General features: G+C 47.3%; 1 protein-coding gene across 1 annotated transcript in view; it reads left to right on the top strand.

Moving 5' to 3' along the window:
- Positions 1-26,522, top strand: part of lamb2l (laminin, beta 2-like) — a gene marked incomplete at its 5' end in the record, with an annotated part of 96,719 nt that overhangs the window by 53,770 nt on the left and 16,427 nt on the right. Inside the window, 8 exons of the mRNA XM_084313313.1 lie at positions 576-957; positions 3,499-3,683; positions 10,099-10,346; positions 12,812-13,042; positions 18,101-18,245; positions 19,748-19,955; positions 20,772-20,913; positions 25,158-25,334. Of these exons, the coding sequence (XP_084169439.1) occupies positions 576-957; positions 3,499-3,683; positions 10,099-10,346; positions 12,812-13,042; positions 18,101-18,245; positions 19,748-19,955; positions 20,772-20,913; positions 25,158-25,334 (1,718 nt within the window). The remainder of the gene's footprint in view (positions 1-575; positions 958-3,498; positions 3,684-10,098; positions 10,347-12,811; positions 13,043-18,100; positions 18,246-19,747; positions 19,956-20,771; positions 20,914-25,157; positions 25,335-26,522) is intronic.

Here is a 26,522-nt window from a genome sequence, read left to right as displayed (position 1 = left end):
CACCCACTCACTCACTCACTCACCCACTCACCCACTCACCCACTCACCCACTCACTCACCCACTCACTCACTCACTCACCCACTCACTCACCCACTCACCCACTCACTCACTCACTCACCCACTCACCCACTCACCCACTCACCCACTCACCCACTCACTCACCCACTCACCCACTCACCCACTCACTCACTCACCCACTCACTCACTCACTCACCCACTCACTCACCCACTCACCCACTCACTCACTCACCCACTCACTCACTCACTCACCCACTCACCCACCGACGGCGGAGGCGACCACGCAAGGTGCCGACCTGCTCATTGGAAGCAGTTAGGGGCTTAAGAGTCTTGCTCAAGGACACGTTGACACACTGCTGGTAGGAGCCGGAGTCGAACCGGGAACCTTTTCATTACCAGGATGACCGGTTAAAAAAAAAAAAAAAAACGTATTATCAAAAAGATATTCATTTACATACATCATAATCATACCTACCCTACCTATACCTTTCAACACCATATACTATATACACTATCACACATATACCACATGTTCACCTTCCTCCCCGCCCCTCAGAGTGCAACTGCCACCGGCTGGGCTCCGCCACGGCGCAGTGCGAGCGGCAGAGCGGGCAGTGCGAGTGCCGCGAGGGCGCGGCGGGCCCCCGGTGTGACGAGTGCGCGCGCGGCTTCGCGGGCGCCTTCCCCAAGTGCGTCCAGTGCCACCCGTGCTTCCTGCTGTGGGACGACGCGGCCTGCCAGATCAAGCGGGACCTGGAGCACATCAACGCCACCATCCTGGGCGTCCTGGAGAGCGGCGGCCAGACCACGCCCGGGGGGGCGGGCGACGAGCGCATCCAGGGGCTGGAGAAGAAGCTGGCGCGGGTTCAAGACCTCGTCGGCGGAGGGGACAGCGACCGGGTTCACCAGCTGATCGGGCAGGCCGTCGATGACCTCAGGTGAGAGGTTTTTTACTGGACTTAATGTGTGTGACTAGTGTGCCGCCAACCACTGGAACTACAAGCAGGAGCCCCCCCCCCCCCCCCCCCCCCCCAGATCAGGCGGCTATAGGGAGGTGTAGTGGTTACTTCTTGGTCTATAGGGAGGTGTAGTGGTTACTTCTTGGTCTATAGGGAGGTGTATTGGTCACTTCCTGGTCTATAGGGAGGTGTAGTGGTTACTTCCTGGTCTATAGGGAGGTGTAGTGGTTACTTCCTGGTCTATAGGGAGGTGTATTGGTCACTTCCTGGTCTATAGGGAGGTGTAGTGGTTACTTCCTGGTCTATAGGGAGGTGTATTGGTCACTTCCTGGTCTATAGGGAGGTGTAGTGGTTACTTCCTGGTCTATGGGGAGGTGTAGTGGTTACTTCCTGGTCTATAGGGAGGTGTAGTGGTTACTTCCTGGTCTATAGGGAGGTGTAGTGGTTACTTCCTGGTCTATAGGGAGGTGTAGTGGTTACTTCCTGGTCTATAGGGAGGTGTAGTGGTCACTTCCTGGTCTATAGGGAGGTGTAGTGGTTACTTCCTGGTCTATAGGGAGGTGTAGTGGTTACTTCCTGGTCTATAGGGAGGTGTAGTGGTTATTTCCTGGTCTATAGGGAGGTGTAGTGGTTACTTCCTGGTCTATAGGGAGGTGTAGTGGTTACTTCCTGGTCTATAGGGAGGTGTAGTGGTCACTTCCTGGTCTATAGGGAGGTGTAGTGGTTACTTCCTGGTCTATAGGGAGGTGTAGTGGTTACTTCCTGGTCTATAGGGAGGTGTAGTGGTTACTTCCTGGTCTATAGGGAGGTGTAGTGGTCACTTCCTGGTATATAGGGAGGTGTAGTGGTTACTTCCTGGTCTATAGGGAGGTGTAGTGGTTACTTCCTGGTCTATAGGGAGGTGTAGTGGTTACTTCCTGGTATATAGGGAGGTGTAGTGCTTCCTGGTCTATAGGGAGGTGTAGTGGTCACTTCCTGGTCTATAGGGAGGTGTAGTGGTTACTTCCTGGTCTATAGGGAGGTGTAGTGGTTACTTCCTGGTCTATAGGGAGGTGTAGTGGTTACTTCCTGGTCTATAGGGAGGTGTAGTGGTTACTTCCTGGTCTATAGGGAGGTGTAGTGGTTACTTCCTGGTCTATAGGGAGGTGTAGTGGTTACTTCCTGGTCTATAGGGAGGTGTAGTGGTTACTTCCTGGTCTATAGGGAGGTGTAGTGGTTACTTCCTGGTCTATAGGGAGGTGTAGTGGTCACTTCCTGGTCTATAGGGAGGTGTAGTGGTTACTTCCTGGTCTATAGGGAGGTGTAGTGGTTACTTCCTGGTCTATAGGGAGGTGTAGTGGTTACTTCCTGGTCTATAGGGAGGTGTAGTGGTTACTTCCTGGTCTATAGGGAGGTGTAGTGGTTACTTCCTGGTCTATAGGGAGGTGTAGTGGTCACTTCCTGGTCTATAGGGAGGTGTAGTGGTTACTTCCTGGTCTATAGGGAGGTGTAGTGGTTACTTCCTGGTCTATAGGGAGGTGTAGTGCTTCCTGGTCTATAGGGAGGTGTAGTGGTCACTTCCTGGTCTATAGGGAGGTGTAGTGGTTACTTCCTGGTCTATAGGGAGGTGTAGTGGTTACTTCCTGGTCTATAGGGAGGTGTAGTGGTTACTTCCTGGTCTATAGGGAGGTGTAGTGGTTACTTCCTGGTCTATAGGGAGGTGTAGTGGTTACTTCCTGGTCTATAGGGAGGTGTAGTGGTTACTTCCTGGTCTATAGGGAGGTGTAGTGGTCACTTCCTGGTCTATAGGGAGGTGTAGTGGTTACTTCCTGGTCTATAGGGAGGTGTAGTGGTTACTTCCTGGTCTATAGGGAGGTGTAGTGGTTACTTCCTGGTCTATAGGGAGGTGTAGTGGTTACTTCCTGGTCTATAGGGAGGTGTAGTGGTTACTTCCTGGTCTATAGGGAGGTGTAGTGGTCACTTCCTGGTATATAGGGAGGTGTAGTGGTTACTTCCTGGTCTATAGGGAGGTGTAGTGGTTACTTCCTGGTCTATAGGGAGGTGTAGTGGTTACTTCCTGGTCTATAGGGAGGTGTAGTGGTGACGTCATTGCTGTTTCCGGCCGGTCCACCGTCTTGAAAACGCAATGTAATTTCCCCATTGCCCATTTCTAAATCGTCTCGTTTAAAACAAATAAAGCATGAACATTTGCACGGTGTACCTTTCTGTGCGTATTCATCCACAATCTATAGCTCAACATGAAAATATTCGCAATTAATCGTAAAGAAAAATCGCCACATTTTATTTCAACCAAAAATGCTTAAACGATAATGTTAGTGATTAGAAGGGAACTCATTTTGTGCAAAAATGGAAAGCTTTGCAATATTCATGAGGCAGAATTGTTACAATAGCCGATAATCCATTTTCCCAATGTGGACCTTGCGGGTCAGACTACACCTCCCTCTATCGGAGTCGTACACAACATCTCTCTCACCCTGCCCGGTCCTGTGCCCTCTCTCTCTCTGTGTGTGTGTGCATCAGAGCTGAGATCGCCGTCACCGACGGGCGTCTGATGGGCGTGTCCCGGGAGCTGAACGGCACGGCGGCGCAGGACGAGGCCCTGAGGAGAGCGCTGGGCGCGCTGGAGGCGGAGCTGCAAGACGTCAACAACACCGTCGCTCACAAACACCGGCAGCTGGAGAACTACCTCAACTCAGGGTTCGCAGGTAAACACTCCCACGTCACGCTTTAGATTAGATTCAAATGTCTCGTCATCACATTCGTCAGCGCACTACATTTACATTTACATTTACATTTAGTCATTTAGCTGACGCTTTTATCCAAAGCGACTTACAAGTTCTGTGCGACAAGACAGCAAGAAGGGTATAACTCTATCAGCTGAGTAACAATGTTCATCAAAGTGTTGCGTGTTACAGTGTAGGTTAGTTTATTAGGACAAGTGCATGACATTAAGGTTAGTCGGGGTTAGTTTTTTTTTTTTTTTTTTTTTTTTTTTTTTTTTTATCATTTCAGATAATGGTTGAAGAAGTGAGTCTTTAGTCGACGGCGAAAGATTGGACGGGATTCGGCTGTCCTAACTGGGATGGGTAGTTCATTCCACCATTGTGGGGCAAGGACTGAGAATAGGCGGCTTCTCTTTGATGACCCTCCGGGAGCTTGGATAGGAGTAGATCTGAGGCGGCCAGAAGACGCAGAGCGTAGGGGTCTTGAGGGTGTGTAGTTAGAGACCATTGACCGGAGGTAGGCGGGAGCGGTTCCCTTTGCCGCACGGTATGCTAGGTCGAGGGCCTTGAAGCGGATACGTGCAGCAATGGGGAGCCAGTGCAGGTCCCTAAGAAGTGGGGTGACATGGGCTGACTTCGGTAGGTTTGAGATCAGGCGGGCCGCTGCATTTTGAATGAGTTGAAGAGGCTTGGTGGCAGTGGCCGGGAGGCCAGCTAGCAGTGCGTTGCAGTAGTCGAGGCGGGAGATGACTGTTGATTGGACGAGGAGTTGGGTGGCTTCTTTTGTCAGGAAGGGGCGTATCCTTCTGACGTTGCTCAGGAGGAATCTGCAGGTTCTGGTTGTCGCTGCGATGTGAGCAGAGAAGTTCAACTGGTCGTCAAGGACAACACCAAGGTTCTTGGCGGTCGGCGACGCGGTCACAGCTGCATTCTCGACTGTGATGGAGAGGTCGGTCAGGGGGGAGGATTTGGCCGGCAGGTGGAGCAATTCTGTTTTGCTTAGGTTCAGTTTGAGGTGGTTGATCGTCATCCAGGCGGAGATGTCGGACAGACAGGCCGAGATCCGCTCAGAGACGTGGATATCTGAGGGAGGGAAGGAGAGGAAGAGTTGAGTATCATCGGCATAACAATGATATGAGAAGCCATGAGATGTGATAATGTTACCCAGTGATTTAGTGTAGAGGGAGAAGAGAAGGGGTCCTAGGACCGAGCCCTGGGGGACACCCGTCCGGAGGGGGCGGGTGGCCGACAGAGTCCCTCTCCATGACACTTGGTAGGAGCGGTCATTGAGGTATGATGTCAGCCATGTCAGCGCAGATCCAGCCACTCCCATTCCTGCGAGGGCCGCGAGGAGGATCTGATGGTTGACTGTGTCGAAGGCTGCAGATAGATCTAGGAGAATCAGGACAGAGGAGAGGCCTTTCGCTTTTGCTAAGTGAAGTGCCTCTGTGACCGCAATGAGGGCCGTTTCTGTGGAGTGGCCAGTCCGGAAGCCAGACTGATTGGGGTCTAGGAGGTCATTCTGTAAGAGATAAGCAGTAAGTTGGTTGGATACAGCACGTTCAAGTGTTTTAGAAAGGAAGGAGAGAAGAGAGACAGGGCGATAGTTGGCTATGACGGTGGGGTTCAGGGTTGGTTTTTTTATGAGGGGCGTGACTCTGGCTTGTTTTAGGGAGGTGGGGACCACCCCCGAGTTGAGTGAGGAGTTGATGGTTGCAGTTAGGAATGGGAGGATGTCCGGTGCTATGGTCTGGAGGAGTGGGGAGGGTAGCTGGTCCAGCTGGCATGTAGTCGGACGGTTCGACGTCACCAGTGTCAGGGTCTCGGCTTCTGTAATGGGAGAGAAAGATGACAGAGTGAAGGATGAGGTTCTCGATTCAGCGTTTGGAATGGGTGGGGGTTGGGAGAAGGAGCTGCGGATGTTCTCCACTTTTTCCTCAAAGAAGATCGCAAAGTCTTCGGCAGAAAAAACTAGAGACTAAAGACTACAAACATCACAAAACAAACAGGTCAGACTACTACTTGACCTTACTCCTAGAACCCACCTCACCCCTGCCCACTTTTGACTACCTAGGATGGCTTAGAGTAGACGACAGAGTACAGCAACTTGCAATGGGCCTGGGCCCTCATTTATCAACGTTGCGTACGCACAGATTATGTGCGTAACCCGTGCGTACGATAATTTTTTATTTAATTTTTTTATTGAACTTTTTCCCTCTCCATTTTCCTCGATTTTCTCCCATCCCAATGTTAGTCGTTATGCCAATTCCCAATCCCCTTCCTGGTCGCTGCACACTTACCCCCCACAGTCGGTCTGGGAGAGTGGAGGCTATCACGTGCTTCCTCCGACACACGTCCAGCCAATCAACCGCTTCTTTTCACCTGGCAGCGCGGATTCTCACTGAGAGGGCGTAGCGTGTGGGAGGATCACACTATCCCACTCAGGTCCTATCCACGCTTAGCAGGCGCCCCGACCGAACTGTAGGAGTCGCTGTTTACAACGACCCGGACCCACCCCGCCAGCTTCTCCCACCCTCTAATACTGCCAATTGTATTAGTGTGAACGGCCAGCCAAGCTGGTGACAACCCCGGAGCTGTGAGCTGAATTCGAACAGGCGAATCCAGCCGCTCCGGGGTTGGTGACGAACGCAATCGCGTACGATCATTTCTAAGCAAAGTGTGTGACTTATCAATTTGAACGTGTGCTTGACTTTGTGCGTATATATACACGCACAGCTCCGACCGTGCGTACCTGGCGCCCGGTGGTAGAATATGGAGACTGCATACGCGGAAAATAAGCTTCCGTGCATTACTTCCAACACTGGCGCGTGTTCTGTATGAACCGTAATTAATTATAGTTAATTGTAAAATAGCGACAGTAGTGTAATTATAACGAGCTCACGCTCGAACAAGAGGTTGGCCTGCTTGTTTGGCACGGGGGGGGGGGGGGGGGGGGCAGACGCAGAACACCCACCTCCAAACACGATTAAATATTGTTTAAAATAAAAAGCGAAATACTATTATTTTCTGTGTCATGTTTCCAAATAAGATTGGTCACAACGAAATGCTTTCTACTTCAATTTGTTGGTTAGAATAGATGACCTCCGTTAAAACTTCACTGAGACTAAAAGACAGTCTATTTGTGAGCTCCCGCACAGACGTGATAATAATAATAACAATAATAGCTTCGTTCTATATAGCGCCTTTCAAGAGACCCAATGTCGCTTTACATAGGGGGGGGAAATAACAAAGTAACAAACATAGTGGACAGACTATGTAAATATGATGATGGGATTCAAGTTCGCGTTTTTATTGATCACATAGGCAGGCTATACATAGGCTACATGGCACGGTCCATCGTGATATTGGAGATGGATCGAGCAATAGACGGTTACTGTCTCTACCACCCATGTAGCTGTCAAAGCTCCATCACAAATGCAGTTATGTGAATAGCTCTCGTATTATTGTTTATATAGGCGACCTAATACCGACATCAAAATAGATTGTATGCCTCTACAAGTCATATGCAGGTAGAAAATGTACGGAAAATCCGTCGCGATTTGGAATGAAATTGACGGAGAACTTTAATCCCTGGGTATTAATCGAACGAAACGAAGAAGAAGCAGTCATGTTCCAGCACGGTTATTAATGACACCAATGGCAAACAGTGGTTCACGGTCTTTATTAGTGTCTGCGCTGCCCTGAGGCAGCAATGGTCTTTAGGAAGTTGATAGATGTCTGTCAGCCTGTCGCGTATTTCTCCCAGGCGTTCGCTGGCTTAGTCCACATTTCATGGGGGTGTTCATTACCATATTTGGTTAATCGGGGCGGTTCTGGTATGCAAATATACGTAAAACCGTGCACGAGCGTGGAGCGTAGATCAAGTGATATTCATCAACACAGAGTACTTGCAGGTGTGCGTACTACCTGTGTACGCACGTGTGATACATCCAGATTTTTTTGTACGTACACACATTCTAAATTCTGTGCTTAAGAACGAAAGTAGAACACTTTCTAAGAATTGTTGATAAATGAGGGCCCTGGTCTACAAGATACGCTACACGACCAAGGTACCCATGTACATGTCGAAATACTTCCCAAAGGTCAGTGAATACCACGACCACAACACCAGAGGGAATCATGTTAAACCCAGATTCGGCTCAAACAAGGGACTAAACACGTTTCGCAATTACGCCACATCAATGTGGAACGCCCTACCCACAGCTGTAAAGGAATGTGAATCACTACCCACTTTCAAAACCACTCTCAAAGAACACCTACGGGAGACTGCAATTCGAAACTGGCCCCGGTAAATGTCCAAACCCCCCCCCCCCCCCAGATTCGTTTTAGTATAAACTAGTAAGAGTAGGATATGTACAGATAGATATAAAATGCATTATATGCAGGTATGTAGAGACGGATGTGGATATATATATATTATATATATATATATATATATATATATATACACAGTAAGAATATAAGTGATTCCTCTCACCCTCGCGTCCTCCGTGCAGATCAGTTTGAGAACGTGAAGAAGTACCACCGGGAGTCCACAGAATAATATTTTTCTTTTGGGCAATATTATTATATCCATAGCTATAATATATAATATAGTTTTAGCCCTGCAAACACCGCCACATATTCCTATACTTTAACACTTTCAGTGCCCAGCAGGGGGCGCACATTTAGTGCTTGAATGCCCACCATCCACTGCAATGTTAGCATTAATATCGCCTAATCTATGTTTTAAATTATGGCTATGAGTCTAATCTGCCCGTCGCATTATCAATGACCCATTTCCCGTCAACATTGTCGAAGCGGATAGTTTTTTTATCGGTTCATTTCCGTTTTATAGCATTTTGAAAAGCCCTCGTTTTCACGGGGGAAAAAAAGGATTCCATGATAATCGCCCTGTACTGTAATATTCTAGAACGTTGTCATTTTTCGGCCTATTTATGAATCGTTTTCAAATAAACGCTAGATTATCGATAGTATTATGTGTACGTGTGCACGCTGGTGCCGCGCGCTGAAAATCGATTCTCTCAGTTCCTGATCGCTCTTACAGTCAAACAGCCATATCACATTATAGGGGGAAAGCTTATATCTCCGTGAAAACGGGTCTGATTATCCTAAGACTGGTAAAATAGATTCCTTACCTGAGATCAGATGGTATCCAAATGGATTATTCCAATTCCTGATCGCCATTGCAAAAATCGATCCTTTTATTGATCCCACGCGTATACTGTAAAACACAGTAACCACGCTGTGCTGAGGGTCCAGCATGAAGCCGATCGGCTCCCGGTTACATGCGTGAGAAGTAAAATGTGGATTCTGTGTTTTTTTTTCTAATGCATTTTCATTGAGTCCAATCCAAAAGGGTGAATTACCATCTGGGAGACGATAGGGGGCGCTTTTTTCACATCTGAGCGCCTGGGGTGGCTGATTTACCAACGGTAGACTCGGGTGATGAAATATGGATTCAGATCGCTAATAAAAAAAAACGAATATTCTCGCTATGGGCATTCAACCCGCTGGGTGATAACCCGAAATATCTCGTTATGGGCATTCAAAGTGTTAAAAGCGTTGGCCTTTCAACTACACAGTAAACAGCGCCCCCTCTGGCACTGAATGAGTTAACAGGGGTCAAACTTTAACACAACGCAGAGATGGCGATACGAGAACGGCGGCTCCACAGGTGTTACGATGGAGGTAGGTAGAATACAGTTTTGCAGAAAGGGAAAGGTATGGAGGAGGCAGAGACGAGGATTGAAGCTTGGAGAGGGAGTTTACTGTAGAATCCAGTGCAATACAAAGAACAAACAGAAACTACTAAACAACCTACTCAACAAAACAACAACACTAACACTCACTATGGGATGACAGCACAATACGGCGTGGACAGGAAAACGGGGAAAGGAGACAGGAGGAATGTCGCCACAAGGAAGGGAGGACAGACAGACACCTAAATACCCCGACTAATTAACAAACAGAAACACCTGGCCAACACAGAAACACAACAACCTAGACACCAGTCAATGACAAACACAAAAGCAACTCATGACAACCCAACAGTACACCACATCACACAAGGGAAGGGAAAGTCAACAACAGTACACACCATGACACCACATTAATCATACTATTAATTATTGTTAACACAGTAGTCAGGATGTCCAGTGTACTGGAGCGCACCGTCTGCGGATGGCCACCAGAGGGTAGGAGCCCAATGTTAGGCAGAGAGCCAATGTTGGGTGGAGGGCATTGCCCACCGTTAGGTGGAGGGCACTGCCCAATGTTACCATCCTGCCCAGTCCAGCCAGGACCGGGCCTAGGATCGTGACACACAGGTGTGTGTACAGAATATAAGTGATTCCTCCCGGCGTCCTCCGTGCAGATCAGCTTGAGAACGTGAAGAAGTACCACCGGGAGTCCACGGAGGCCGAGGGGCGCTGCAGGGCCTCGGTGTCGGGCCCCTCCAGCCCGGTGGAGCGGTCCAAGGAGACGCGCCGGAACACCGAGGAGCTGCTGAGGGCCAAGAAGGACCGCTTCCTCCGGACCGTCGCGGCGCAGAAGAAATCCCTGGACGACCTGCAGCACAAGAGCCAGGAGGTGGAGAAGAAGGTCCATCACCTCAGTCACAAGGTAGGAGCGTGTGAGGAGAAGGTCCATCACCTCAGTCACACGGTAGGAGTGTGTGAGGAGAAGGTCCATCACCTCAGTCACAAGGTAGGAGGAGCGTGTGAGGAGAAGGTCCATCACCTCAGTCACACGGTAGGAGCGTGTGAGGAGAAGGTCCATCACCTCAAGTCACAAGGTAGGAGCGTGTGAGGAGAAGGTCCATCACCTCAAGTCACAAGGTAGGAGCGTGTGAGGAGAAGGTCCATCACCTCAGTCACACGGTAGGAGCGTGTGAGGAGAAGGTCCATCACCTCAAGTCACAAGGTAGGAGCGTGTGAGGAGAAGGTCCATCACCTCAGTCACACGGTAGGAGCGTGTGAGGAGAAGGTCCATCACCTCAGTCACACGGTAGGAGTGTGTGAGGAGAAGGTCCATCACCTCAGTCACAAGGTAGGAGCGTGTGAGGAGAAGGTCCATCACCTCAGTCACAAGGTAGGAGGAGCGTGTGAGGAGAAGGACCATCACCTCAGTCACAAGGTAGGAGCGTGTGAGGAGAAGGTCCATCACCTCAGTCACAAGGTAGGAGCGTGTGAGGAGAAGGTCCATCACCTCAGTCACAAGGTAGGAGCGTGTGAGGAGAAGGTCCATCACCTCAGTCACAAGGTAGGAGCATGTGAGGAGAAGGTCCATCACCTCAGTCACAAGGTAGGAGCGTGTGAGGAGAAGGTCCATCACCTCAGTCACAAGGTAGGAGCGTGTGAGGAGAAGGTCCATCACCTCAGTCACAAGGTAGGAGCGTGTGAGGAGAAGGTTCATCACCTCAAGTCACAAGGTAGGAGCGTGTGAGGAGAAGGTTCATCACCTCAGTCACACGGTAGGAGCGTGTGAGGAGAAGGTTCATCACCTCAGTCACAAGGTAGGAGCGTGTGAGGAGAAGGTCCATCACCTCTAGTCACAAGGTAGGAGCGTGTGAGGAGAAGGTCCATCACCTCTAGTCACAAGGTAGGAGGAGCGTGTGAGGAGAAGGTCCATCACCTCAGTCACACGGTAGGAGCATGTGAGGAGAAGGTTCATCACCTCAGTCACACGGTAGGAGCGTGTGAGATGAGATATGATTTGATTAGATTAGATTAGATATGATTAGATATGCTCTGTATACTCTGTATCCCCCCCCCCCCCCCCCCTATGCTGCTTTGACACCTGAATTTCCCCAAGGGGATTAATAAAGGATCATCTTATATGATTCGATTTAATGTATTGTCATCATACAGCACAAGCACATTTACATTTAGTAATTTAGCTGACGCTTTTAGCCAATGCGACTTACAACATGTTCTGTACGACAGGTCATCAGGAAGGGCACAACTCTATCAGCTGAGTAACAATGTTCATCAAAGTGTTGAGTGCTACAGTGTAGGTTTTGGCATCCAACCCGAGTGCAAATGTAACAGTAAAGTGCAACAGTAATATACAATGTACAGGTGATTAAACTGGGTATAAAATATACAAATGAGTGCTAATCAGATGTGTGTACAGAGTTGTAGTATTAATATGTACCGTGATACAGGTGTAAAGACACTATGGTAGTAAGTCATCCTGGCCAGCAGCGTAACTTATTAGACTTATTAGACCCGCACCTCTACTGCCACTCATGCTGGTCTATATGGTTGAATCCTGCCAGAATATTATATAATCAATATAAAAAAGAAGGGGGAGAGGGCTGCCCACAGTCATAATATTAACAAATAGGCATGCCCCCACCCCCACCCCCAGCACGCAAACGACAACACCTACACCATTGTGCCTTCAAGATTCAAGATTCAAGAGGTTCTTTTGTCACATACATACATACCAGGGCATACAGTGAAATGCGGGTGGTCACGCCCGCTTCGACTGTGCCATAATACTAATAATAAAATAGACATAAAAAATAGGTAATAAGAAGACATAAATCAAATCAAATCAAATTTATTTGTAAGGCCCGACAACACACGTTAATGTCCCCATGGGCCAAGATGTGCATGATAAGAATAGACATGCTAAATTCCTGAGAAGGCACTGGGTCCTAATGTACACTACTATACAATATACAATTTTAACTCTGTCATTGTGTTTTACTTACTATATCTAAACTGTACTATACAAGAACCACATCAGTTCTTTCCTTAAAGTGACTTTTATATTCCTCATTCCTTTAAAGTGACCTTTATATTCCTCATTCCTTTAAAGTGACCTTTATATTCCTCATTCCTTTAAAGTGACCTTTATATTCCTCATTCCTTTAAAGTGACCTTTATATTCCTCATTCCTTTAAAGTGACCTTTATATCCCTCATTCCTTTAAAGTGACCTTTATATCCCTCATTCCTTTAAAGTGACCTTTATATCCCTCATTCCTTTAAAGTGACCTTTATATTCCTCATTCCTTTAAAGTGACCTTTATATTCCTCATTCCTTTAAAGTGACCTTTATATTCCTCATTCCTTCCAGGTGTGTGGTGGTGGTGGTCACGGTAACGCCGGTGTGAATGGCAGCTGCCCGGACAGCCCGTGCGGTGGTGCGGGTTGCCGTGACGACAAGGGCCAGCGCGTGTGCGGCGGCGCCGGCGGGGACGGGTGTAACGGGACGGTGAGCGCTTCGGCGACGGCGCTGAAACGCGTCAGAGGCGTCACCGACAACCTGAGCGCCGTCGGCGAGGAGCTGCAGGGGATGGCCAAGAAGGTACGGAGAGTCACACTTAGGATTCAGTTACATCGTCTCAAAAAACAGCCTCGGTGGGCAAACCACAGGTGCCTTAATTAACCCTTTACCGGTCACTTCTTGAAATACCTGGAAATTCACAATTTTAACTCTAGAATGTTATTTTGGTGCTATTTCTTTTTTTTTATCCTCTTTTTCTCCGCCTGATTTCCAATTTTTTTCTCCCCATCCCAATTTAGTCGTTATGCCAATTCCCCCCCTCCCCTACCTGGTTGTTGTGCGCATGTTCCTCCTACTGGTCGGTACAAGGGAACCCTGAAGTCCACCACATGCTTACTCCGACACGTGTGGAGACAGCCAGTGGCTCTTTTTTCACATGGCAGCGAGGACTCTCATTGGTGAAGCGTAACGCGTGGGAGGTCACGCTGCCTTCACCATTTCCTGCCTTTCGCTGAGCAGGCGCCCAGACCTGACCTGTAGGCGGCGCTGTCCACAACGCCAGATTACCGCCCACGACTTGCCCTCCCCCTAACTCAGCCAAACGAGTTAGTATGACGACCGGACCAAGCCGCAGGGCAATGCTGACTCCGGGATTTTGGTGCTATTTCAAAAGTTATCTACAAGTTTGGAAAAAAAAGAAAAAGAAGAGTTTCCCCTGTAAATTAATGTTAACCGAAGTGTCCGTGAACAGGCCCTCGACCGGTACCCTAAAAATGTGGGGGCTATGGGGCATATCTTTCCTTAGGGGGCATATCTATGAAACGTGGCAGGCTGATTCATAACATAAAATAAATAATAAAAATGTATTGGGAGTGTTCTTGAATTTCCGTTGCCATGGCAACAGTAGCCGATAAAGGCCCAAAGAAGAATAGCGGACAAAACTATATAACTACAGGGTACTACAGGGTACTACATGGTACTACATGGTACTACATAGTACTACAGGGTACTACAGGGTACTACATGGTACTACATGGTACTACATGGTACTACATGTTACTACAGGGTACTACATGGTACTACATGGTACTACATGGTACTACATGGTACTACATGGTACTACAGGGTACTACATGGTACTACAGGGTACTACAGGGTACTACATGTTACTACAGGGTACTACATGGTACTACATGGTACTACATGGTACTACATGGTACTACAGGGTAATACAGGGTACTACAGGGTAATACATGGTACTACATGGTACTACAGGGTACTACATGGTACTACATGGTACTACATGGTACTACAGGGTACTACATGGTACTACAGGGTACTACATGGTACTACATGGTAATACATGGTACTACATGGTACTACATGATACTACATGTTACTACAGGGTACTACAGGGTAATACATGGTACTACATGGTACTACATGATACTACATGTTACTACATGGTACTACAGGGTACTACAGGGTACTACAGGGTAATACAGGGTACTACATGGCACTACATGGTACTACATGATACTACATGTTACTACATGGTACTACAGGGTACTACAGGGTACTACATGGTACTACATGGCAATACAGGGTACTACATGGCACTACATGGTACTACATGGCACTACAGGGTACTACATGGCAATACAGGGTACTACATGGCAATACATGGTACTACAGGGTACATAGCAATACAGGGTACTACATAGCAATACAGGGTACTACATGTTACTACATGGTACTACAGGGTACTACATGGTACTACATGGTACTACATGGTACTACATGGCACTACATGGTACTACATGGTACTACATGGCAATACAGGGTACTACATGGCAATACATGGTACTACAGGGTACATAGCAATACACTACAGGGTACTACATGGCACTACATGGTACTACAGGGTACTACATGGCACTACAGGGTACTACATGGCACTACATGGTAGAAGTAATACACTAGGTGTGACTGACTAGATGCATCGGGCATATGTCTAAAAATGGACACTATGTCACTTCACCTGAAGGGGCATATGACCGTTTATGGCTTCACCACTTTTTAGCTAACAACAAATCCTGATTTCACTAATCCTATGCAAAAAACACCTATCCCATCCTTTACAATGATTGTTCAACTAGTAGAAGCAGGTGCAAAAATTCGCATATTTTTTGCTGTGGTGAAAAGAAGGACGTTGCAGATCCCCAGGGTCTATCCTGATTGGTCAGATGGGATGGTGACAATATCTGTGTCATAGCCTGACCTGTGCTGATTGGCCGGAAGAAGTTTTTGTTCATAGATTAAAGATCCCCCCCTCTCCCACCTGGCTAAATATATTGTATGGGGAAGTGGCCAAAATAATTGTTACTTGGCCGGTAAAGGGTTAATAATATGCCAAAGCCAGGAATCATCTTTGATCTGGTTTCCTTTGTTAGTGAAAACGAACTCCATAAGATGTTAGAAGACAGACCAAACTGTGGTGTGATGGAAAATCAAACCGTAAATGAGCTGTAAGTGACCTGGTCAGTTCAGTGGTGTGGTTTCTCCACTGCTGTAAGTGACCTGGTCAGTTCAGTGGTGTGGTTTCTCCACTGCTATAAGTAACCTGGTCAGTTCAGTGGTGTGGTTTCTCCACTGCTGTAAGTGACCTGGTCAGTTCAGTGGTGTGGTTTCTCCACTGCTGTAAGTAACCTGGTCAGTTCAGTGGTGTGGTCTCTCCACTGCTGTAAGTGACCTGGTCAGTTCAGTGGTGTGGTCTCTCCACTGCTGTAAATGACCTGGTCAGTTCAGTGGTGTGGTCTCTCCACTGCTGTAAGTGACCTGGTCAGTTCAGTGGTGTGGTTTCTCCACTGCTGTAAGTGACCTGGTCAGTTCAGTGGTGTGGTTTCTCCACTGCTGTAAGTGACCTGGTCAGTTCAGTGGTGTGGTTTCTCCACTGCTGTAAGTGACCTGGTCAGTTCAGTGGTGTGGTTTCTCCACTGCTGTAAGTGACCTGGTCAGTTCAGTGGTGTGGTTTCTCTACTGCTGTAAGTGACCTGGTCAGTTCAGTGGTGTGGTTTCTCCACTGCTGTAAGTGACCTGGTCAGTTCAGTGGTGTGGTTTCTCCACTGCTGTAAGTGACCTGGTCAGTTCAGTGGTGTGGTTTCTCCACTGCTGTAAGTGACCTGGTCAGTTCAGTGGTGTGGTTTCTCTACTGCTGTAAGTGACCTGGTCAGTTCAGTGGTGTGGTTTCTCCACTGCTGTAAGTGACCTGGTCAGTTCAGTGGTGTGGTTTCTCCACTGCTGTAAGTGACCTGGTCAGTTCAGTGGTGTGGTCTCTCTACTGCTGTAAGTAACCTGGTCAGTTCAGTGGTGTGGTCTCTCCACTGCTGTAAGTAACCTGGTCAGTTCAGTGGTGTGGTCTCTCCACTGCTGTAAGTAACCTGATCAGTTCAGTGGTGTGGTTTCTCCACTGCTATAAGTGACCTGGTCAGTTCAGTGGTGTGGTTTCTCCACTGCTGTAAGTGACCTGGTCAGTTCAGTGGTGTGGTTTCTCCACTGCTGTAAGTGACCTGGTCAGTTCAGTGGTGTGGTTTCTCCACTGCTGTAAGTGACCTGGTCAGTTCAGTGGTGTGGTCTCTCCACTGCTGTAAGTAACCTGGTCAGTTCAGTGGTGTGGTTTCTCCACTGCTGTAAGTGACCTGGTCAGTTCAGTGGTGTGGTCTCTCCACTGCTGTAAGTAACCTGGTCAGTTCAGTGGTGTGGTCTCTCCACTGCTATAAGTGACCTGGTCAGTTCAGTGGTGTGGTCTCTCCACTGCTGTAAGTAACCTGGTCAGTTCAGTGGTGTGGTTTCTCCACTGCTGTAAGTGACCTGGTCAGTTCAGTGGTGTGGTCTCTCCACTGCTGTAAGTGACCTGGTCAGTTCAGTGGTGTGGTCTCTCCACTGCTGTAAGTGACCTGGTCAGTTCAGTGGTGTGGTTTCTCCACTGCTGTAAGTAACCTGGTCAGTTCAGTGGTGTGGTCTCTCCACGGCTATAAGTGACCTGGTCAGTTCAGTGGTGTGGTCTCTCCACTGCTGTAAGTAACCAGGTCAGTTCAGTGGTGTGGTTTCTCCACTGCTGTAAGTGACCTGGTCAGTTCAGTGGTGTGGTCTCTCCACTGCTGTAAGTGACCTGGTCAGTTCAGTGGTGTGGTCTCTCCACGGCTATAAGTAACCTGGTCAGTTCAGTGGTGTGGTTTCTCCACTGCTGTAAGTAACCTGGTCAGTTCAGTGGTGTGGTTTCTCCACTGCTGTAAGTGACCTGGTCAGTTCAGTGGTGTGGTCTCTCCACTGCTATAAGTGACCTGGTCAGTTCAGTGGTGTGGTTTCTCCACTGCTGTAAGTGACCTGGTCAGTTCAGTGGTGTGGTCTCTCCACTGCTGTAAGTGACCTGGTCAGTTCAGTGGTGTGGTTTCTCCACTGCTGTAAGTGACCTGGTCAGTTCAGTGGTGTGGTTTCTCCACTGCTGTAAGTGACCTGGTCAGTTCAGTGGTGTGGTTTCTCCACTGCTGTAAGTGACCTGGTCAGTTCAGTGGTGTGGTCTCTCCACTGCTGTAAGTGACCTGGTCAGTTCAGTGGTGTGGTCTCTCCACTGCTGTAAGTGACCAGGTCAGTTCAGTGGTGTGGTCTCTCCACTGCTGTAAGTAACCAGGTCAGTTCAGTGGTGTGGTTTCTCCACTGCTATAAGTAACCTGGTCAGTTCAGTGGTGTGTTTTCTCCACTGCTGTAAGTAACCTGGTCAGTTCAGTGGTGTGGTTTCTCCACTGCTGTAAGTGACCTGGTCAGTTCAGTGGTGTGGTTTCTCCACTGCTGTAAGTGACCTGGTCAGTTCAGTGGTGTGGTCTCTCCACTGCTGTAAGTGACCTGGTCAGTTCAGCGGTGTGGTTTCTCTACTGCTGTAAGTGACCTGGTCAGTTCAGTGGTGTGGTTTCTCCACTGCTGTAAGTGACCTGGTCAGTTCAGTGGTATGGTCTCTCCACTGCTGTAAGTGACCTGGTCAGTTCAGTGGTGTGGTTTCTCCACTGCTGTAAGTAACCTGGTCAGTTCAGTGGTGTGGTCTCTCCACTGCTGTAAGTAACCTTTTGACGTTTGTACCTGCAGCTCCAGGACATCGCCTCTCTCACCCAGGATGTGAAGAACCAGGCCATGGACACGCTGAGCAAAGCCCAGAAGAAGAAAGAGCAGTTTGAAAACTCCAACAAGAAACTCAAAGACTTCATTAAGAAGATCAAAGACTTCCTGACAGGCATGCTATTCATTCATGTCATTCATTCATTCATTCATTCATTCATTCATTCATTCATTCATTCATTCATGCATTCATTCATTCATTCATTCATGCATTCATTCATTCATTCATGCATTCATTCATTCATTCATTCATTCATTCATTCATTCATTCATTCATTCATTCATTCATTCATTCATTCATTTAACTAATCTCTGATTCCAGAAGGATACTTGATAATATCATAGCATCAGATTTTTAAACATTATGGGAAACACGTTTACCGTCTTCTCCAGAGTCAGACAAGAAGATAGATACCAATTCCCTCTCTGTGTGTTCAGTAGAAAGCTAGCTATCCGGCTGCAAGCTAGCCTAGCCTAGCACAAGTGAATGGAAGCGGATACAGACCATTAGCCTAGCTTAACCTCTTAACAGACAGGCAGAAAAGTGGCCATTTCTTTTTACTTGAACTTGAGGATTGCATACTTTTTTTTTGCAAATCTTAGCTTTATACTTTAAAATGCCAAAGCCAGGAATAGTCTTTGATCTGGTTTCCTTTGTTAGTGAAAACTAACTCCATACGATGTTAGAAGACAGACCAAACTGTGACGTGGTGGAAAATCTAACCGTAAATGATATGGATTGGAGTTTTTGCGGGCAGATAATCTAATAATCTAAAATCAAATCTAATATACAGTATATAATCTAAAAATGCTAAATAAAATCTAAATAATAGTAGTAGTAGTAGTAGTAGTAGTAGTAGTAGTAGTAGTAGTAGTAGTAGTAGTAGTAGTAGTAGTAGTAACAGTAGTAGTAGTAGTAGTAGTAGTAGTAGTAGTAGTAACAGTAGTAGTAGTAGTAGTAGTAGTACTAGTAGTAGTAGTAGTAGTAGTAGTAGTAGTAGTAGTAGTAGTAGTAGTAGTAGTAGTAGTAGTAGTAGTAGTAGTAGTAGTAGTAGTAGTAGTAGTAGTAGTAGTAGTAGTAGTAGTAGTAGTAGTAGTAGTAGTAGTAGTAGTAGTAGTAGTAGTAGTAGTAGTAGTAGTAGTAGTAGTAGTAGTAGTAGTAGTAGTAGTAGTAGTAGTAGTAGTAGTAGTAGTAGTAGTAGTAGTAGTAGTAGTAGTAGTAGTAGTAGTAGTAGTAGTAGTAGTAGTAGTAGTAGTAGTAGTAGTAGTAGTAACAGTAGTAGTAGTAGTAGTAGTAGTAGTAGTAGTAGTAGTAGTAGTAGTAACAGTAGTAGTAGTAGTAGTAGTAGTAGTTTATTTGTCACAAATAAAGTACAGGTACATTACAGTGAGATGCTTTGTTCATACACATACAGCTCATTATAGTAATATTCCACAATTATTACATTTGGAGTAATAATGGCACACACGTAAATTCACAACAACATGCGCATTTGTTGATACATGCTGGACTAGACTTGAGACAGGCGTACTGTATGTGTATCTCTGATGCTGCCATGTTAGGCGGAATCTGCTCAAAGCTGTATATCTGAAAGCTGTCATCTCACCCCTGTCCAGAGGAGGGCGCCGACCCGGAGAGCATAGAGAAGGTGGCCCTGCAGGTGTTGGCCATCTCCCTTCCTGTTAACCGGACCACGCTGGACCAGGTGGTGAACCAGATCAGAGACAACCTCTCCAACCTCACCGATGTGGAGGGAGTGTTCAACCAGAGCTCCCTGCAACTTCACCAGGCCGGACTACTGCTGGACCGGGCCAAGGATGCCCAGTAAGAGAGAGGAGGGGGGGGGGGGGGGGGGGGGGGGAGGGGGGAGGAGGGAGGGAGGGAGGGAGGGAGGGAGGGAGGGAGGGAGGAGGGAGAGGGAGGGAGAGGGAGGGAGAGGGAGGGAGGGGGCGCCAGGCCGGACTACTGCTGGACCGGGCCAAGGACGCCCAGTAAGAGAGAGGGAGAGGGGGGGGGGGGGGGGGGGGGAGGGAGAGGGAGGGAGGGAGGGGGAGAGGGAGGAGAGAGGGGGAGGGGGCGCCAGGCCGGACTACTGCTGGACAGGGCCAAGGATGCCCAGTAAGAGAGAGGGAGAGGGGGGGGGGGAGGGAGGAGGGAGGGAGGGAGGGAGGGAGGGAGGGAGGGGAGAGGGAGGGAGGGAGAGGGAGAGGGAGAGGGAGAGGGAGAGGGAGGGAGGGAGGGAGGGGGAGGGGGCGCCAGGCCGGACTACTGCTGGACAGGGCCAAGGATGCCCAGTAAGAGAGAGGGAGAGGGGGGAGGGAGGGAGGGAGGGAGGGAGGGAGAGAGGGAGGAGAGGGGGAGGAGAGAGGGAGGGAGAGGGAGGGAGAGAGGGAGGGAGAGGAGGGAGAGAGGGAGGGAGGGGAGGGAGGGAGGGAGGGAGGGAGGGAGGGAGGGAGGGAGGGAGGGAGGGAGAGAGAGAGAGAGAGAGAGAGAGAGAGAGAGAAATATAGTAGGGTTCTTCTAAGTAGGGTTCTTCTAATCAGGGTTCTAACATGTTCTAATCAGGGTTCTAACATGTTCTAGCAGGGTTCTAACATGTTCTAGCAGGGTTCTAACGCGTGTCTGTGTATCTGTACGTAGGATCCGAGCGGAGGGCGTGAAGGACACGGCCAACTCCACCAAACACGCTCTGGAGGTTTCAGACAAGGCCATAAAGAAAGCCAAGAGGGCCCTACAGCAGGCGCTGAGCAACCTGAACAGCACCCGGAACGCTACCGCTACGGTACACTAGAGGGCACTACACCTATAGTACACTACACCTATAGTACACTACACCAGGGGTTCCCAAAGTCGGGGAGCCGCCGCGGGGGGTCGCCAGATTATTTCCCAAAAAAAAAGAAAAATTATTTTATTTTATTTTTTGCAGTCAGGCCACTGAACTTAGAAGCAGGCCAGGACAGTGTTTCTAGTTGCAGCAGCGCAATAGTTAGATAACCTATAAGTGGGGAACAACCAGGAGATCACTGCAACTCACACAAGTTGGAGAACTATCTCTCTCTCTCTCTCTCTCTCTCTCTCTCTCTCTCTCTCTCTCTCTCTCTTGCTCTCACACACACACACAAAAGGAGCCACATGTGATTGGTGGAGGCGGGACCCTTACAAAAAACTGTTGTTGCTAATCATTGACACATGCTAGGCTGTAATAATCCCCCCCAGAAAAATCTACTTTGCATTTGATATATTGCAAATATATGCCATCACACACACTGGCATTTAAAGGGTTAGAATTATAAAATTAATATGTGGTGTTATGATCAGGGCTGAAGTTCAATAAAAGATTGTATTATTTTCAATCTGACATTACAAAAAAACTGAAAATCCATCAAAATCAGTGTTGTTGCTAATCATACATTATGCTAGCCTGTTTTTTCGTATCGTCCAATTCTACCCTCCCCTGTCTCGAACGCTGTTAGACCATGCCTCCCACAAGCCGGCTGCAATGTGGACGAAGCCTTGCATCACGTGTCCCCTCCGGTACTCGAGGAAGCAGCCGTCGCATCTTTTCACCTGCACAGTGCGATCTCTCAGCGGCGGGGTCTGCGTTTGGAGGGCACGCCGCCCCCGTCGCTTCCTGATTCTGCTGCGCAGGCCAGCGTTTCCGTTAGCCGGTAATTACCGGTATTTGACCGGCAAAATATGTTGAAGTCCGAATATTTAAATATCTCCGGTCTTAATGTCCGGTGAAAATAATTCCTCTAAGCACAATTTTATTATTTGAATTGTATTAAAATCGGCTAAAATTAAATAGCCTATGCGATGAACGAAACAATAATTCCATTTTCAGTTTAATTGTTGCTTCACTCTGATAGGATGGCGCCGCTCAGATGTGAAACTTATTTTTATTTTTTTTTAGCCTGCGCGCTCTGGCCACCATAACGACAAACAGGTATACGAGGAAGAGAGAGAGATGGCGAAACAAGCTAAGCTTAGTAAATATTTCATGAAACCAAGCACAAGCAGGTCTAATAATGACAACGAAGATGAGTCTTCTGAACTTGAAGTCACAGAGACCGCTGACGCTCCGTGGTGGCTCCCGCGGAAAAGAAACAAAAATGTCGAGCGTACTTTTACTATTAATTTATTGATTGAACCACAAAGAGCATCCCCAGTCTGCTGCTACCGTTGCGAGCCTCGCCTGTTCCAATGGGGATCTATTAAAGTCGAACCAGCAACTAAAGTCGCTGTTCTCGCAGCCGTCGCAGGTACAAAACGGATAGGCACAAACAACGAGAGACGGGGTGAGTGAGTGTTGACATTTTTAATCATATGCAACTGTTGGTTGACTGCTGTGTCACATAGTAATGCATATTATTGATTATAACTAAATGTAGGCTATAACCTATAATGAAATTAACAAATGCGTTACACGCATGTGGCTCCACTGGCTCGTCCTCTCTGCATGTGGCGACGAGCTAGCAAACGAGGCAATGTGATGATCAACTACAGTTTGCTGTGTGTGAAGTTGAACATTATGATATGTGTGACGTGTCTGATACAACGAGGTGAAGCGATGTCGACTCGAGATTCATTTGGGGGTGCGTGTGACAGCTGCTGCAGCGCAAGCCTGCAGGGCGGGAGCTTGATGCTGGTAGCGTATCGCACTAACTTGAGAGGCGAGAGATAGTAATTTGATTCTGCAAATCAATTTCTCATTCTTCGCTTGATGTAATTAATACACATGTCCAATTATAACGGAATTCGTTAGCTCATAAAAATGTGATTATAATAGACTGCTGTTTAAAACTCTGACCGGAATATCTCGAATATGTCCGGTGATAGAAATCTTGCAGGACACCCAGACCGGCACGAATATGTTCTAACGGAAACGCTGGCGCAGGCGCACCAACCGACCTGTAGGAGTCGCTGTCCACAACGTCCGATCCCCACCCATCAGCTTTCCCACCCCTAACACTGCCAATTGTATTAGTATGAACGACCAGCCAAGCTGATAGCAATGCGGAGAGCTGGGCTCGAACCCAGCGTCTCCTGCATTGGTGGCGAGCGCCTTGCCCACTACACCACCTAGCCGCCCATTAAACAGAAGGTTTTGAAGATACAGTACTGAATTCTGCCATCCGGACACATGCAACTTGAAATATGATTATAGAATATAGAATATCAGGCCTAAAATGGTTATGCGATTAAAATGCGATTAATTCGATTAATTAATTACAAAATTAGATTAAAAAAATGAATCGCCTGACAGCACTAATAATTATATAAAAATGTATAGTACAAACAGAGTTGTAGTGTTAATATGTACAGTGATTCAGGTATAAAGACGCTATGGTAGTAAGTCGTACTGGCCAGCAGAGTAACTAGTAAGAGTAGTTACACAGTAAATACAGATATAGATGGTAGTATCTACAGATGTGTAAAAAGATAGGATAGAAGATAGAAGTTGAGATAGGACAATTAAAAGTAGGGTATATTGGGTACGGGTGCTAACTCGGCGACCTCACAGCTAGAAGGTCCTGGGTTCCATTCCCGCTCGGGGACCAGGTGGCCGCGTTGCCAGGTACCCAGGTGTGGAGCGTTCTCCTCCCCGCGCGCTCGCAAGGGTTTCCACTCCAGAATAAAAACCCAATGGAAAAACATGCACAACAGATCACAGACAGGAGCACTTGGATTGGTCCCCGGGCGCGGCCCCATGCCACAAACCATAATATTAATAATAATAATAATAATAATAATAATAATAATAATAATAATAATAATAATAATAATAATAATAATAATAATAATAATAATAATAATAAGTGCTGTCAATCGATTAAAATATTTAACTCGATTAATCGCATGATTGTCCATAGTTAACTCGCGATTAATCACAAATTAATTGCATATTTAAATTGTTTTAAATTGTTTTACCTTAAACAGATCTTTTTCAAGTTCCAAGTTGTAATACTCTTATCAACATGCGAGTCAACAAATGCTTGCTTTAAGCAGCCATTTAACACAAAAGGATGACCCTCATGCATTGCAAATTTGCATCAAATTCAAAACAGAGTGATGCACAAAATAATAATTTAAAACAATGAATAAAGTGTGCATGAAATAATAGGGGAAAGAAAACGTTAGGAACTTGTTACATCCACCCACACAAGGGCTGATTAATCACCCACCCCCCTCTCTCCCTCACACACACACTCTCCCAGCTCTCTTTCTCTCTTGCCCCTTCCTCGTCTCTCTCACCCCCCTCTCTATATATATCTCACACACACACACACACACACACACACACACACACACACACACACACACACACACACACACACACACACACACACACACACTTCAGAAACAAACATAGTATCAATGAGAGCATCAATAATACACCTGAGTGATGTCTAAAAAATAAAGTAAAAAGAAAAGTAAAAAAGAATAGTGGCGTTAATAGAATCGGGCGATAACACGTTAATACCGTGTTAACTTTGACAGCCTTAATAATAATACATCGGATTTATATAGCGCTTTTCCAAAAAGCTCAAAGACGCCCATGTCTGCTCCCGGCTGCCCTTGGAGGGGGAAGCGTCCTATTTTTCTACAACGGAGTTCGGCGATTTGCGAATCTGATTGGCCACTGACGTTTCTGGTCATGTGACATGTGCAATCGCGTGACGAGCTGTGTCTTTGCCCATTTCCGCGTCGAACAGCCTGCAAAGCACCTGGCGTTCTATCGCCATGCTCTAAGACAAACTCTAACCTTAACCGACTTCGAACGAGCGCCTAAGCCTAACCAGTGTAGAAACTTGCGGTCCCACGATTGGGCGTACATGTCACATGACCAGAAATGACACTGGCCAATCAGATTAGCAAATCGCCGAACTCCGTTGTAGAAAAATAACAGGCGAGGGGGAAGGACGACGAGACGGGTCAGAGTGCAGAGAGACATTTCATTTGTGTGTGTGTGTTCCTGTGGGTCGCCCGTTCTCTCTCTCACCCGTGCGCTGCTGCCCCCTGCAGGTGGAGGAGAGGCTGCAGCAGCTGGAGGATAAGCAGATGGAGGCCATGGTGCGTCTGGCCAACCTCTCCGTGGGGGTGGAGGCGCTGCGGAACAAGACGGGGCAGAACCGAGCCGTGGCCCAGGGCGCCAGGGGGCTGGCTGGCAACGCCACGCACATGGCCTCCTCGCTGGAGCACGTGAGTGACATGTATGTGTGTGTATGTATGAGGGGCTGATCAGGTCTATACTAGTGAAACACTGTCACGTATACTAGTGAAACACTGCCACGTATACTAGTGAAACACTGCCACGTATACTAGTGAAACACTGCCACGTATACTAGTGAAACACTGCCACGTATACTAGTGAAACACTGTCACGTATACTAGTGAAACACTGCCACGTATACTAGTGAAACACTGTCACGTATACTAGTGAAACACTGCCACGTATACTAGTGAAACACTGCCACGTATACTAGTGAAACACTGCCACGTATACTAGTGAAACACTGCCACGTATACTAGTGAAACACTGCCACGTATACTAGTGAAACACTGCCACGTATACTAGTGAAACACTGCCACGTATACTAGTGAAACACTGCCACGTATACTAGTGAAACACTGCCACGTATACTAGTGAAACACTGCCACGTATACTAGTGAAACACTGCCACGTATACTAGTGAAACACTGCCACGTATACTAGTGAAACACTGCCACGTATACTAGTGAAACACTGCCACGTATACTAGTGAAACACTGCCACGTATACTAGTGAAACACTGTCACGTATACTAGTGAAACACTGCCACGTATACTAGTGAAACACTGCCACGTATACTAGTGAAACACTGCCACGTATACTAGTGAAACACTGCCACGTATACTAGTGAAACACTGCCACGTATACTAGTGAAACACTGCCACGTATACTAGTGAAACACTGCCACGTATACTAGTGAAACACTGCCACGTATACTAGTGAAACACTGCCACGTATACTAGTGAAACACTGCCACGTATACTAGTGAAACACTGTCACGTATACTAGTGAAACACTGTCACGTATACTAGTGAAACACTGTCACGTATACTAGTGAAACACTGTCACGTATACTAGTGAAACACTGTCACGTATACTAGTGAAACACTGTCACGTATACTAGTGAAACACTGTCACGTATACTAGTGAAACACTGTCATGTATACTAGTGAAACACTGCCACGTATACTAGTGAAACACTGTCACGTATACTAGTGAAACACTGTCATGTATACTAGTGAAACACTGCCACGTATACTAGTGAAACACTGTCATGTATACTAGTGAAACACTGTCACGTATACTAGTGAAACACTGTCACGTATACTAGTGAAACA

Source organism: Notolepis coatsorum (assembly GCF_963971535.1).
Source record: "Notolepis coatsorum genome assembly, chromosome: 4".
NCBI lineage: Eukaryota > Metazoa > Chordata > Actinopteri > Aulopiformes > Paralepididae > Notolepis > Notolepis coatsorum.
This window is presented reverse-complemented; position numbering and strand designations above follow the sequence as displayed.